The sequence below is a fragment of the Neolamprologus multifasciatus genome, chromosome 17, assembly GCF_963576455.1.
Source record: "Neolamprologus multifasciatus chromosome 17, fNeoMul1.2, whole genome shotgun sequence".
In the NCBI taxonomy this organism is placed as follows: Eukaryota; Metazoa; Chordata; class Actinopteri; order Cichliformes; family Cichlidae; genus Neolamprologus; species Neolamprologus multifasciatus.
In genome coordinates, this window is record NC_140455.1 from 3,826,420 (window position 1) to 3,842,721 (window position 16,302).

General features: G+C 43.6%; 1 protein-coding gene across 3 annotated transcripts; it reads right to left on the bottom strand.

Moving 5' to 3' along the window:
- Nucleotides 1–4,592: 4,592 nt before the first annotated feature.
- Nucleotides 4,593–11,909, bottom strand: nfyba (nuclear transcription factor Y, beta a). 3 transcript variants are annotated; one of them, XM_085139007.1, is made up of 7 exons: nt 11,778–11,909; nt 9,908–10,001; nt 9,680–9,810; nt 7,385–7,582; nt 5,597–5,675; nt 5,445–5,524; nt 4,593–5,152 (listed from the first exon to the last, which is right to left on the bottom strand). In XM_085139007.1, exons 2-7 carry the CDS (start codon nt 9,999–10,001, stop codon nt 5,120–5,122), a joined length of 615 nt encoding a protein of 204 aa, XP_084995133.1. In that variant the 5' UTR covers nt 11,778–11,909; the 3' UTR covers nt 4,593–5,119. The 3 variants fall into 3 exon arrangements, with proteins under 3 accessions (XP_084995133.1, XP_084995134.1, XP_084995132.1); XM_085139008.1 differs by lacking the exon at nt 11,778–11,909 and adding an exon at nt 11,485–11,770; XM_085139006.1 differs by lacking the exon at nt 11,778–11,909 and adding an exon at nt 10,090–11,469.
- Nucleotides 11,910–16,302: the final 4,393 nt, after the last annotated feature.

Below are 16,302 nucleotides of genomic sequence, written 5' to 3' on the forward strand. Positions count from 1 at the left end.
CCTCCTGGGTGCCTCCTAGGTGAGGTGTTCCAGGCATGTCCCACCGGGAGGAGGCCCCGGGGCAGACCCAGGACACGCTGGAGAGATTATATCTCTCGGCTGGCCTGGGAACGCCTTGGTGTTCCCCCGGATAAGCTGGAGGAGGTGGCTGGGGAGAGGGAGGTCTGGGCCTCTTTGCTTAGGCTGCTGCCCCCGCGACCCGGCCTCAGATAAAGCGGATGAAGATGGATGGATGGAGTTAGAATAAAGTTACGTTGCACAGAATTTGCAGAATGGGCTGGAAAAACTCAGGGAACGTGCTAGCTTCAGTGCACAAAGAGGGAAACACATCATCATGTAGCAATTTCAAATATCCAGTGGCCTTGAGGTTTCCATTGATGAAGAATGGACCCACTATCGTTGTGCCCCATATACCACACCAAACCATCACTTTTGTTGTTCCAACAGTCTTGGAGGGATCCATCCAATGTGGGTTAGTGTCAGACCAATAGTGGTGGTTTTGTTTGTTAACTTCACCATTCACATAAAAGTTTGCCTCATCACTGAACAAAATCTTCTGCGTGAACTGAGGGTCCTGTTCCAATTTTTGTTTTGCCCATTCTGCAAATTCTGTGCTGATCTGGGTCATCCTCGTTGAGATGCTGCAGCAGCTGGAGTTTGTAAGGGTGCCATTTGTGAGTAGCTAATATCCGCCAAAAGAAGTTCGACTAATGCCACTCTCCAGTGACATGCGGCGAGTGCTACGCTGTGGGCTCTTGCTGAATGAAGCTAGGACAGCCACTGATGTTTCTTCATTAGTGACAGTTTTCTTGCGTCCACATTTTGGCAAATCCAACACTGAACCAGTTTCACCAAACTTAGCAAGCAGTTTGCTAACTGTAGCATGGGAGATGGGTGGTCTCGTAGGGTGTCTTGGATTGAAATCTGCTGCAATGAGCCGGTTACTACGTTCACCAGATATAGTATGCTGAGAAGACGGTTCAATCCTATGTTTTCCACGACCGGCATTGGCTGGTCATCCAGAGCGATAAAATGAGTCGAGCCTCTGTTATTTTAACTGCCCGTGGATTTTCTCTTGACATTTTTCATCGCTTTTCCAAAACCTGAGTTAAAGTTGGCTGTTCCACACTGCTGACATTTTGTTTAGCCTAGCTACAGCAGCCTCCAGTTTCTCTTTTTTATCTGGAGCCGCCAGTCTCACTCGCCTAACCCTGTGCCTGTTTAGCGCGGGATGTCCCCCTAGTGGCCAATCTAAAAAACTACAACAGAAATGACAAGCCACCCTCTGATTAATGAAATAAGTTGGTATCGGTTCATGGTATCGGTTAACTTTTACGAGTATGAGTAGACACACATTTTACAGTATCGGCCCCGATACCCGATACCAGTATCGGTATCGGTGCATCCCTACTCATAATAAAGAAGTGTGAAAAACATGAAGTCAGGCAACAATCAGCTGGTCCTGATGTTATTAAGAAGACAAGGATGAAACGGAGATTCTGGGTTTATCTGGGTGGGCTTACCCCTCACTCCAGCTAGTTGTGCCAAATGAATTGAATTCTCACAAGACAGCAACAGGGAGAATTTCATAGCCTCATCGAGGAGGTGAAGATGTTTAATGACCACTTTGGTGCATGTTTGAGCTCTTTTTGGCAGAGTTGGGAATCTACAGCTAAGAAACCGTAAAGGATTATGTGAATGTGTGCTCGTCAAATTAGAGTTTCTCAGAGTATTTTTTGCTATAACTTCTCTTTTCAGATGAATGCAAAGTTAAAGCGTATTACCACGGTGCCACTGCTGCCCAGATTTCTCTCAAAGACAGATGTGCTATCTGCCAAACTCATACAGCTGTTTAAAAAGCCAAGATTATAGGACATGAAGAGGACTGCAGAGTGAAACACATGGGCCAGGTAAAAATACTTGTATAATTTGGATGAGCTTGATGTGTAATCAGGGAGCTCTGCGTTTACCTCAACAAAGATCTGGATGATTTAGTGACAGAGTGTGTTATGAGCATTAATATAGAGCATCAGTACTTATTTTATATGCCACAGTTTCACTTTTTAATAGACATATTTTCAAAACATTATCTACTGGGGTCTTGCTATTTAAGATGCTTTATAAGCTTGTAGAGTTTGTAAAACTTATGGATGAAATACTGCGGTTAGATCTGGGATTTGGATCTCCACCATAGGTGCATCTACTAAAAACCTCAGACGAATCGGAGTGACCTCAACCGGAAGGTCAGAGGTCAGGTTTACTGAGCGTCTTGTGAAATCGATACCATGGGTGTTTCTACAAGGAGGCTGAGGGACAGCACTGGAGGACATCCATATTTATTTTAGCTAAGATGACTCAAAGTAAAATGATTAGCTTGCAGCGGGGATGTCAGAGTCATTTACCAAACACAGCCCATTTTTTTTAATGTGAGTCTGGTGAAATTCAACAGTTTATTCAACAGTGTTTGCTGTCGTAAATGAAAACAAATGTGTCAGCATGATTTAAACTGTAAAAAACAAATATGTTCAATTACAGAAAAAGGTTTGTTAATTCAAAGAATGTCGTTTAACTGTAACCATTGTGAAAAACAAATTTACATCAAGTCCAGCTGTGCGCCAAGCAGCGCAGGACCCAGACGCAGGACTGGGAGATGAGAGATGCAGTAGTGATGCCCAAAGGCCTGCGCCCTGGAAAGGGGGCGTGCCCAAAGGAATCCTGTGTCGAGATCCTTATTGGTTAAAGAATATCACATGGCCACAGATAAATGACATAACTGCCTTGTTATGTTACTCAAGCTGTTGAAAAAATGCGGGAATTCAAACTTTGAACTGGACCTGAGGTTCTGAGGATCACCACGAGCACATTAGGAAGCTCCCCCCAAAAATATCAGCTGTCAGGGAGCATTTTGACATGTTATCGCCCAATAATAACACGAGCCTTAAATCAGTCTCAGACAGGCTGGTTAGTTAGAGGTGTGTGCATGTATATTATACAGGACCTCATATGCGTATTCTGCAATTGATACATCATTATGTTTATATATTCAAACTAGGAACTATGGAGAACACACAGCTAGAGGGGACGTAACACAGAGCAGAGAGAGGCGCACACAGTGTATACACAGCAGGAGATGAGGACACACAAAACTGAACATAACATACATGACAGGAGACTATCAAAATAAAGCAGGAAGTAACACACACTGAGAATCAGACTAAGACGTGTGGGTTTGGCACTGGGACCGAGGGAAACACAGAGAGGCGACAGAAACCGGTACGTGGCCGGGGAGACCGGAGGAATAACCAAACACTGAGATGATACTAAGATGAACAAATCAGCACCAAAAATGTAAATAGTAGACTGTAAGCCCGCCCATCCAAGAAAACCCAAACAAAAAACAGGAACTTCCATCCATTCGCTTCCGCTTCTCCTTTCCAGGGTTGCTGGAGCCTATCCCAGCTGTCACAGGGCGAGAGGCGGGTACACCCTGGACAGGTCGCCAGTCTGTCGCAGGGCCAACACACAGGGACAGACAACCATTCGCACTCATATTCACTCACAGATTCACACCTAATGGCAATTTAGATTTTCCAATTAACCTATCCCCACAAGCTGCATGTCTTTGGACGGTGGGAGGAAGCCGGAGTACCCGGAGGGAACCCACGCAAACACGGGGAGAACATGCAAACTCCACACAGAAAGACCTGATGGTGGAACTGAACTCAGGACCTTCTTCCTGTGCAGCAACAGTGCTAACCACCGTGCTGCCTATTTATTCCCTAACTACTGTGGTGCAGTATGATTGGCTGTAGGGGAGCTCCATCATCTATGGACATTATGTTATCGAGGCTAACTTTAACAACAGTGATGTGCGACACAGGTGAGTAACCAAGTAAAATTCAGGCTGAGCTGACACTTTGTACAAAAAGCATCAATGTGTTTGGAAAATCAAACACATTATAAATGACGCCTTCATAACAAATAAAAGACTCGTTACATTTACGCTTCAACACTTTTGAGGGGAGTTATTATTTCACGTCACTGCGGGCCTTCAACCATGAAACCGGTGTGATCCTGAACATAAGACATGAAAGGCAGTGCTAATGGCGTATCAATAACCAGGCATTATTACATACGAACAAGCAAAAACATATTTATGAATACTTTCAGCACCAAAGTGGGCCGGTGGTGTTTTTCTCCTTTAAACAAGTGTACATGTTAATAAGTTATGTTTGCAATACTTCAGCATCTAGTTAGCTACGGTGGCCCTGAGAGGCCAAATGGACTGCAACTTCCCCAGAAACATTTCTGTTGTGCTTTGTGTGCTTTTGCAGCGTTTTTCTTTTTGCAAGTGTTTTCGGAAGTTGCAGTCCGTTTGGCCTCTCAGGGCCACCGTAGTTAGCCCTACGGAAGAGGAGCGAGTACTCGGAGTCCTGCATGTTGGATCCTAACCTGCCTGTTGCAGCAGACAGTCAGATGTACCTTCACTGCTGCCCACATAGCTGCCAGCTGCCTGTTAGGCTCTGGAGTTTGTGCCTAAAAGTGCAAACTGCAGGTGCTTTATGTGATGAAATAAAATTCAGTCTGAAACATCGCTTTTCAAATTTTATTCAAAGGATTTTTATGACATTAAAGCACATGGTAAACTGTCAACTTACAAAAGAGCTGCATAATCTAGTAAGACAGTAACAACACGGCTCCTCTTGATTCAAACAGAGAAGACATGAAAAAAAAAGCATCCAATGCAACATTTCCCTTTGTAACCCCGTCCATCCCAGCCCTGCCCCGGAAAAGAGGAAGGAAAAAAAAGCATAAAAGCAAACACATTAACACGAAAGCACAAACAGGAATTCATCACTAAATCATGTACGAAGACTAGCCTTTAAAATAAAGCCTTGAATTTCCCAGCTGCTCTGGAAGCTCCAAAACATCTGGAACACTGCAACTAGAAACTACACTTTCTACTAAACAGGTAGTGGCTTCTCTGTACATGAGGGACTCTGCAACACCCCCTGCTCTCTCTCCGATAACCTTCACCCGTCGGCCGGGTCAGATGTCATCGGTGATCGGAGAGTGTGCACGGAGCCGCGGCGTTCAGGCTGGGAGTGATGGAGCCTCGTCATGAGAACTGGATCTGCTGTACAGTGGGAATCTGGAACAAAGAGAAGCGAGCATCAACAACAAAATTCCACTTTTCACGAAAAACAATCACAAGATAAAGAATCAAAGACCACGAGACAACAAACAAACTATAACGAGTACTCGGCTGTGTCCACACACTGTAAAATGTATTCAGGCACATCTGTGCAGAGTAAGAAACCTGTCATCTGCTTTAGCTTCAAAGAGTTTTCCAAAATTAGGATAAAACAATCCAACTACATGACTGATGTGTTTCCTCTTAGCAGCAAGATAAGGGACAAAGGCACAGCACTTATGTGCTTTACCTGTTGATATGATGTGGTGTACACCATAACGTTCTGCTGCTGACCATCTGCTGTGATAATCCCAGCTGGCAGTGGATTTGCTGATGAGAGAAAAGAAGTGGAATTGATTAGGACGGTTCATTAACGGGGAGAGCTGCTTGTGTTTCACTTACTGAAGCTGTCCTCTGAGAGGTCCTCACTAAGGCCTTCTCCCACAGTCACACCTGCCATTCCTTTCTCCCCCTTCATTGCCTGGAAGACAGCAGAAAACATTTCACGTTATTCTGTGCAGTGCTGCGAAACACCAATCACACATACAGCATTTAACCCTTTAAGACCGACCATAGAACCAAGTCCGCCAGAGCTTATATTATATTTTTACATGCTGTGGAGCCATTTTTGGGAGCATTTCAAGTTGCTATACATCAATACAACCATTACAGCCCAAATTTTAATAACATGTATGAATTAAGTGCATAGTAATTACATAAATTGCAAAAAAGTGCAATAAACTACAAAAAAATCTGAAATCGTTTTTGTTTTTTTAACATATATTTCTAGTTAGAGAAATTTAAGAGGCTTATCCCTCAAAACTTTAAATACAAAAAAGTTGCACAAAATAGTTTCCCACCACAGGAAATTTATTTTGAGTGTCTTCATAGTTTTATTTTTGAAATACACCAATTTTTATACACTGCAGGAAAAACGAAAACAAATATTATAATGCAAATTTGCAAAAAAGCAGCATATGCATCAAAATAAACTATTTCCAGCAGTGCAATATGAGTCCTAAGCATCCCAGAAACCACACAGAAAGTCATAAAGTCAAACAGAACTTTTAAAAACACCAGTATAGGCTCATGAGGCCCTGATGGTAAAAAAAAACTACATTTCCGTGAAATGACGTCACTTCCGGTTTCGGGCAGGTCATGGTGGACATGCGATAGTTCGTGCTGATGGACGTAGGAAGTGTTACAAACAGCTGATCGGCAAAGCGTGTTTCTGGAATATTATGTTTTTGTTGCTGCAAGTGCTTTTTATGCAGTTTTTGCAAAGCTGTATGTGGAAGGAAACTGTGACCGAGGACAAGCTGATGGCATAAGATGTAAGTACAACTCCTCCGGTTTCATATGCAAAAACAATTATTGCGCTAGCTCACGTGGTTGCAGAGCTACCGGGATTTAAAAATAGTTACGCAAAACAGAGCGTGCTGCTCTGACCGGCTTTAAAGGGTTAAAAGAGTAGAAGCAGCCAGGTGTGTTTGATTATCTGATCATCAGCGAGCAGGACCGCTGCATTTAACAGTCATTACAAGTAACGACATTAACTAATTAACATGGCAAGAACCCAGAAGGAACTACAAGATGATTTAATTACCAATTTCTAAATAATATCTCATCTATAAGCTTACATGAGAAAACGCTTTAATCAGCACACACATTCCAGAAATGACCACGGCTTCATTCACAAACATTACTGCTACTCGAGTTGTGCCCTTTATGGATGCCCTGATACGACTTTTTTCATTGCTTAACAGCATCTATACCAATCCCTCCACTTGCACCACTTCAGTATTGGTCAGAAGAATCCAAGTAGCTGTGCAGACGTACATTTTTCAAGCTAATTAATCAGATTCTGGGTAATCAAATTAGACTCCAAATAAAAATCTCTGACTGTACTGGTGACACCTGTGAACACAGCTGCCTTATGGTGCTGATAAATTGGACTGTTGTGAATCACACAGGTCGATAAAAAGGACATAATAACTGTATGTGATCATCAAAGCTACTTGCATTCATAGCTCTCGTGACTTTTGAGAAGTTATTTGAGTTATTCGGGGAGTTTGGATCCATCAAACAGCAGTGTTAACAATGAAACAAAGCCTGAGCAGTAAGCGATCACAGCAACATGACTTCAGAATCTCAACTTAAATATCCAAATAAATGGAAGCTGCGCCTCACCTCTCTGAACTTCTGCAGGTAGAGCTTCAGTGGATCCACATACATGTCGAAGCCCAGCGTGGACATGGCGAACAGGATGTCCTCCCCATTGATAGTCTTCCTCTTTTCCTGGTGACAACGCTCACTCGCCTCAGATGTGATAAAGCTGATAAACTCGCTCACGCACTCCTGCACACACTCTTTGGCATCTTTTGCAATCTGTGCAAAAAAGAGATGCAGACATGAGGATTCAAAGCTGGCCTTTGGAAACTGCATCAGGCCAAAGAAAAGTAGTTAAAACGAATCCTGTTCTTAGCGTTCGTTTCCATGTCTCACTATGTGATGTGTCTCCCTGAGTACTCCTCATATACTTTGAAGCACATCTTAACTTGCTATATGACAGAGGGGTGTCAATCCAGGACATGAGCTGGTCTTCACCTCTCACCTTCGTCTGGTTTTACAGCCTGGATGTCTCCACTTCAGCTCAAGCAGTGCTGGCACTGGGTCCTCACATGGACAGGTGAGCTGCTGGCTATTGCAGTGATTGCTTGAGATAAGCTTGTCTGGCAATAATGGAGTCTCCATTTCCCAAAGTGAGACATCCAAACGACCGCTAGTCAGTTCAATTCAATTTTATTTAGACACTGACAAATCCCAACATAGACCACATGTCCATGCTGCTGATCCCTGCATACACTGCCCCCCCCTCCACCAGCCACAAAGACTGTGAAAACCTGTCCAGAAGATGCATCACATCAGCTGCAGGACTGTGTTTGAACACCTGGACCTCGAGAGCCCACATCAGTGCTCTCATACATCAACTTCTGTGTCAACAGTGTCACTGTGGACAAACGTCTCCAACCAGAAACCCTGGATGACTAAAGAGGTCCAGCTGAAGCAACGTGACTCTGCCTTCAGCTTGGTGACAGCATGCAGTACAGAGCAGCCAGATCTGAGCTGAAAAGAGGGATCAGAGAGGCCGGGGGGGTCTTCACTAAGATCTTCACTGTCCCAGTCCTGCACCCTGCCGTGCCTAAAGTCGGCCACAATCGTCTCACTGCCAAAGCGTACCAACATCAGCAGCCTGGACGACTGCCGACCAGCTGCTCTAACACCTGTTATAATGAAGTGCTTCGAGAAACTGGTCCAACATCACATCATGTCCTGCCACATGCAGAGCTAACAGATCAACTGAAGATGCCGTTGCTACAACCAACACACCACCATCTCCCACCTGGAACAACAGGGCCGTTACGCCAGGCTCTTTGTTGACTTTGGCTCTGCTTCTAATACGATACTCCCCGACAGACTAAACTGCTGGATATCGAACTTCCTCCGACCATCTGCTGCTGGATCGGAGACTTCCTGTCAGACCGTGCACAGCGAGTTAGAGTGGGGCCTCAGCCTTAACACGGCTCTCCACAACTCTGTGTCCCCCACTGTACACTCTGTGTCAAGATGTTATCATCCCCACCCAGATGATACCATCTTGGTGGGGCTCATCTCTGGGGGCGACGAGACGGCGTACAGAGCTGAGGTTCAGAGGCTGTCAGATGGGTGTGTAGACAACAACCTGGACCTCAATACCACCGAGACAAAAGAGCTGGGAGTCGACTTTAGAAGGAGGAAGTCTGAGCTGCATCAGCATGAATGGTTAGTGTGTGGAAAGGGTCTCCAGCTTCAAGTTCCTGGGTGTGCACATAGACTCAGACCTCCAGTGGAGCTCAAACACCTCAGTGGTTGTAAAGAAGGCAAAACAGCATCTCATCTAAAGGAGCTGCTGGTCGTCTTCTGCCATTGAAAGTGTGCTGACATCCTGCATCTGTGTGTGGTTCTCCAGCTGCACCATGGCACACAAAGAAGCACTTCAGAGGGTCATTAATGTGGCCCAAAAATCACTGGACATCCTCTTCCCTCGCTGAATGGTAAATGGCCTGTATTTGTACAGCGCTTTACTCAGTCCCTATGGACGCAAAGTGCTTTACACTACATTCAGTCATCCACACACCCATTCACACACACCCTGAAGGACTTGTACAGCACTATTGTACTAGGTATGACTGTGCACTGACATTAAAGAGTGATCTCCTATCCCTAACGATGGCTGTCAAAGTAGCATGAGTGAGACATCTCACCAGACGGCCCTTCTTGCTGGGGCAAAGCTAGAAGAGGTGCTTATCGTAATAGTGAAAGCTATTTAAAGGTGGCCAGGATGAAAGTGAAGCTGAGGAGGTTAAGAATCTCTTTGTGAGCTCAATAACATACTGTGTGAAGGCGTTATTATTTCTGTTTTCTTCCCTTTCATCCCTCACAAACCTTTCCAGTCTGAGGAACAGCATTCTTCATGATGCGAGCCACATTAGCAATGGGAAGATATATGTCCTGTTCCCTGTAGTTCTCCTTACTGCTGCCGTCTTCATGGTCATTCAGATTCTCATCTCCATCATCTATGAAACACACAGGGAGTCAGCTCTATAAGAACAAAGCTAAAATGCACTTCAATGAAGATGATGATTTTATACTGACGCTTTGTTTTTTCCTCACCTTCCTGAGGCTGGAGAACATAGTGACTGGAAGCCATGTACTCCCCAGTGATGCCCAGCTGGGAGGCGTCGGTGGTCGAGCTGTCTCCGTCCATCTGCAATACCACACAGCTAGTTATTTGGAGCTGTAGCACTACAGTAAACCTATGAAGCCTGAATGTAGCCAGCTTCTTAGAGCCACACCTTAGGCATGATCTGAGTTATTTAGAAGGGTCCCAGCACGCATGCTCCTCTAGGAAGGAGATGTTTTCCTTTGGGATTCAGCCACATGCTGTTTTACTATGCTCTGAGCCATGAAACAGAATAAATAATGCCTGCTTGCTGTTTTTCTCTGTAGCTACACTGTGACTCAGACTGACCTAGATATGTCTGACATGGGTGAGCACAAAAGAAAGTGCAGCTATGACCTGTTAAACAAACCATTTATCCATTTATTGATCTTTTGTTTGACAGTAGCAGACCTACTGTTGCATTGAGTAGGTAAGGTGTTGTTTAAATGAACACAGAAGCTTTAAAGTAATAATATTTTTAAATGGATCATGATAATGATCAATGCTGACTGATTTGAGCATTTTTATCATAATGTTTTAGGCCATATGTCAAACCCTGCAATCAACAGCGAAACATACATCAAGGGTTGAAAGATCCCTGGTTTGATCCCGGAAGGAGACACAAATCCCTTTGGGCTTGTGTCAGGAAGGGCATTAAAATAACACCAACTAAAAGAAGCTGTTACTGTAGCGACTCTTTGTAAATAAGGGGGCAGCTAGCTTTAATTGTTGCAGGTTAGCACGCTTTAATTTTTTTTCTTTTATTACGTATTAATTAACGAGGTCATTCAGCTATTCAATCAACTGGTAAGCTAAAGGCAAAGGCTACTTTATTATAACATCGCATCTATCAGGGAGAGAAGGCCATCGCAATGTTTTTATAGCGTAATACTAAGTCATTCAACATTTCAATGTACACTAAATATCAGTAGCTCTTATTCTGTGGAGGCAACCTAGCCGTTAATAGTGCGCCAAACGTGTTTTGTGTTGTCTCCTAATCCTGATACATGCGTGTGTTTTTGTTTTCCAGCAGACTGACTTGGCGGGTTTGTTGCTATTGCGTCTTGGTGCTTGTTTTAGAGGGTTTATCTGCATCCTGAGTTTCTACTAACGACTAGCTTGGTTAAGTAGCGTATTTCGCTACTCAGACGTGTATAATGAGGAATGCCACAATAACAGCGCTCCCTCATACTGTGCGCACTTTTATATCGGCCTGTGTGTTTGCACTGAGAAATGTTTAACTTGGCATGACACAGCTAGCTACCCACTGGAACTGTTAGCATTTATCTGAAAGGGAAAACGTAAAACAGCTGTAAGCCAACGGTGAGGCCAGCTTACGTTAGCCACATGCTAAATACACTGGCATGTGTTTGGCTACCGTGTGGTAAGTAGCGGTTATCATTTGTGACATTTTTAGCTAATGTTAGCTAATGTTAACCCGGGGATGGGGTTAGCCCGTGGCCTCGCCAATATTGGGGAAACCAGTGCTTTTAACGTAATGAGGAGAAGCTTTCCAGTGGACTGTTACCTTGAGTAGTTAACCCTATTCAGGCACTGAGTGTCCCTTAAATACATTCTCACTGCAGATCCAACGCAATTCGCGTCCGCCTTGGCCTGTTCTTTGTGGTGCACAGCATAGCAAGACGTGACCAGGGCCGAAATGTTTAGTAGTCATTTTTAAACTTTCACCCGCTGGATACTTCCTGATGAGCAGCCCTCATTCACCCAGACAACAAATAAAAAAATCAGACAGAGACGGACATTTCCATTCGAGCTAACGAGAAATCGGTTAGCAATCATTGGCCGGAGCCAGGAACAAACCTGCAATGAAGCCCTGGTTGGTTACCTTCCTGAGACGGCTGTTTGGTTGGACAGAAAATGGCTGCAAAAGGACCAGTCCCAGCGCGGAGCCGCGGCTGCAGTACCCCATCTCAACAGTAGAGGCCCGTGCTGCGTTCAGGACCTTCAGTACCGCACAAGCCCAAATCTACATAGGAATGGTAGTTGGTACTGTTATCGAAAGTATATGTCCAAGAAGAAACATAAACGAAGTAGAAAACCCTTACATCCTTAGATAAAGTACACATTGGTTATAATGGAATATAATGTAATATCACAGAAAATGTAGTTCCTACATTTACGGCAGCAAATGAACGCATCTTGTAGCGCGTTGATTTCCAGAAAACGTCTACGTGGTCTGCCTACCGCCGCTGGCATATGGTATAATAAATTAATAAAAATAAAAAAAACAAGTAAAAAACGAACAAACACACACACACAAACCCGAAAAAAACAGCCACTCGGATTTTGTTTTAAAGCGGTTGAAAGGCGCAGCAACAGTAATAGTTCCAGACATTTCTGACTGAAACAGGTAGGCTTTTTCATCTCGGGGAGCATTTGGTCACTATATGGTTGTTTGTTTTGTGTCTGGGGCTTTCGTATGTAATGGTCATTTCGTGTGCACTTGCTCAGAATCCCCAAACCTTGTTTTACTGCTTAGTGGCGGCTGCTGAGTTGAACATGTTATTCACAATTTTCACCACAAGATGGCGCGACAGTTAAACAGTCCATTAAAAAACCCCAGGTAGAGCTATGATACTAATTAGTTCTGATCAATTCTGATTGAGTTTCATTTAATAGAAAAATATTACCAAGGGCACATGTGGTTTTTCTTTTTTTGAGATATGTCTTGCTTTCTGCTTTCAGATAAACTAGACGAGAAAGAAGGCGGAAATGCATATACTCACAGATATTTATACTCTTTATACAAATTGTTTTATTGAAAAGTTGAATTGTAAGATATTTGATGTTGTTATCCTAGCTATGTATACTATAGCTTCAAATGAAGGCTAAAAAAGGAGACTTCATAAAAACTGGAGAAGGTTGGAGAACAAATTTATTACTTACAACATACCACTATTAGGAACCTTTGCAATGACAGACACATTATTAGGATTTGTGGCATTGCTCACAGATAATGTGGAAAGTCCTGGCTCTGCAAAGTTAAAGTTTAAAACTTCTCATTTGGATTAGATGTTGTTCAGCATGATTGTTGTGACCTGGCCTAACTACCACTGTGACTGTGTATTTCCAATCCCAAAGAGTCTGATGTAAGCGGTGGCATGAGGTCAAAGGTGTTAGATGATATTTAGTCAAGAACTCAAAGATTTTCTTCTAGAATATTTGCAACATCGTGCTGTACCAGAGAAAACACAGCATCTCAAAGTCTCCCTCTCCCTCTGTCTCACACACACACACACACACACACACACACACACTAGATCAGCATTATAGACAAAAACTAGAGTCACACGTCTGGGAAAAGGAAACTTTCATCTAAGCTTATGCTATAAACTCACACACTTCAATGAGGCTACAAGCCCACATGACTTTTAGCACAGATAAAATATCTGTAATGTCTGTAAACATGAAACAAATGAGACGTCACGGGTCTTCAAAGACTGACTTAATGAGTCACTATACAGGGTGGGCCATTTATATGGATACACCGTAATAACATGGGAATGGTTGGTGACATTAAAGTCCTGTTTGTGGTACATTAGTATATGTGAGGGGACAAACTCCTCAAGATGGGTGGTGACCATGGTGGCCATTTAGAAGTCGGCCATCTTGGATACAACTTTTGTTTTTTCAATAGGAAGAGGGCCATGTGACACATCAAACTTATTGGTAATGTCACAAGAAAAACAATGGTGTGCTTGGTTTCAATGTAACTTTATTCTTTCATGAGTTATTTACAAGTTTCTGACCACTTATAAAACGTGTTCAATGTGCTGCCCATTGTGTTGGATTGTCAATGCAACCATCTTCTCCCACTCTTCACACACTGATAGCAACACCGCAGGAGAAATGCCAGCACAGGCATCCAGTATCCGTAGTTTCAGGTGCTGCACATCTCGTATCTTCACACCATAGACAATTGCCTTCAGATGACCCCAAAGATAAAAGTGTAAGGGGGTCAGATCGGGAGATCTTGGGGGCCATTCAACTGGCCCATGACAACCAATCCACTTTCCAGGAAACTGTTCATCTAGGAATGCTCGGACCTGGCACCCATAATGTGGTGGTGCACCATCTTGCTGGAAAAACTCAGGGAACGTGCCAGCTTCCGTGCATAAAGAGGGAAACACATCATCATGTAGCAACTTCAAATATCCAGTGGCCTTGAGGTTTCCATTGATGAAGAATGGACCCACTATCGTTGTGCCCCATATACCACACCAAACCATCACTTTTGTTGTTCCAACAGTCTTGGAGGGATCCATCCAATGTGGGTTAGTGTCAGACCAATAGCGGTGGTTTTGTTTGTTAACTTCACCATTCACATAAAAGTTTGCCTCATCACTGAACAAAATCTTCTGCGTGAACTGAGGGTCCTGTTCCAGTTTTTGTTTTGCCCATTCTGCAAATTCTGTGCTGATCTGGGTGATCCTCGTTGAGATGCTGCAGTAGCTGGAGTTTGTAAGGGTGCCATTTGTGAGTAGCTAATATCCGCCGAAGGGATGTTCGACTAATGCCACTCTCCAGTGACATGCGGCGAGTGCTACGCTGTGGGCTCTTGCTGAATGAAGCTAGGACAGCCACTGATGTTTCTACATTAGTGACAGTTTTCTTGCGTCCACATTTTGGCAAATCCAACACTGAACCAGTTTCACGAAACCTAGCAAGCAGTTTGCTAACTGTAGCATGGGAGATGGGTGGTCTCGTAGGGTGTCTTGCATGAAATCTGCTGCAATGACCCGGTTATTGCGTTCACCAGATATCAACACAATTTCAATCTGCTCCTCACGTGTTAACCTCTTCGACATGTCAATGGCTGTGAACAAAGAGAAACTTGTAAATAACTCATGAAAGAATAAAGTTACGTTGGAACCAAGCACACCATTGTTTTTCTTGTGACATTACCAATAAGTTTGATGTGTCACATGGCCCCCTTTCTATTGAAAAAACAAAAGTTGCATGCAAGATGGTCGACTTCTAAATGGCCACCATGGTCACCACCCATCTTGAGGAGTTTGCCCCCTCACATATACTAATGTGCCACAAACAGGACTTTATTATCACCAACCATTCCCATGTTATTACGGTGTATCCATATAAATGGCCCACCCTGTATAACAAATGCTTATTTCTAAAACTCCTCATTCCTCAATAATCATTCTGTTCTCTCCTTCTCTTTTGAACACCTCTTTTTAACTTTGATTACTAAACTTAATTTAAAATAACACTGCACTAGCTAAATACTCTATGAGCAAGCTCAGAAAAAGTATTTTTACACATTTGTTTAACAGGTTTGCAGGCACTTTATACAACCTACGTACATATACTGCATTTAAAAAAGGTTAGTCACAAGAGTGTTATCAGATCCAAGGGTTCAACTCACCTCAATCAAATGAGCCAAATCACAACAACAGTCAACTCAAGGTGCTACCCTACAATAATACAGAGAAAACCCCAACAATCAAACAACCCCCTGTGAGTAAGCAATTGGCAAAAGTGGGAAGGAAAAACTCCCTTTACCAGGAAGAAACATCCGGCACAACCAGGCTCAGCGAGGGGCGGGGCCATCCGCCTGCAGCCAGTCGGAGGTCAGGGGGAGGAAGACAGGATAAAAGCCGCGCTGTGGAAGAGAGCTGGAGATGAATAACAGCTAATGATTAAATGCAGAGAGGTGTGTAAACACATAGTGAGAGAAAAAAGGTGAGCGAACAAGAAGTGCATTATGGGAAGCCTAGTTCAGCACAGCCTAGGCCTAGTGGTGTAACTTGGGCTGCATCCACACTAGCCCGGATAAATTTGAAAATGTCGTTTACGTCTGAAAACGCTCCGCGTCCACACTAGCGTTTTCAGTCGTCTTCACAGAGTTGTGCGTCCATATTGAAACGGCCGTAAACGCTTACATTCCAGTCCTGCGCATGAAGAAGAAGACTTGACCTGCCTCATTTCTGTCTGCCGTTTATTTACTTTCCGGCTCTTTGAAACGTGGCGGCAGAATGTGGACGAAAAGCAGCGAGTTTTTTAAATGGACTAACAATGAGGTGGAGTTGTTGCTGCGAGTAACACAAAAGTACAAAGTTGCAAAAGCGAGTGAGAATTAAAGACTTTGTAGCATGTACAAACTGATATTAATCTTTAACAGGGCTGTCAAAATTGAGAGCAAACAAAACAACTGCTGTATAATGCCCTCCACTATTTTAGTTTAATTGGTCACATGACTGCATCACATGACTAAAATGTGTCATTGTTCTCGAAAGTCTGCATTTTCCCTGTCCACACTGCGATGTGAAAGCACCGTTTCCAAATGTTTTCGAGAGCGTTTTGAAAA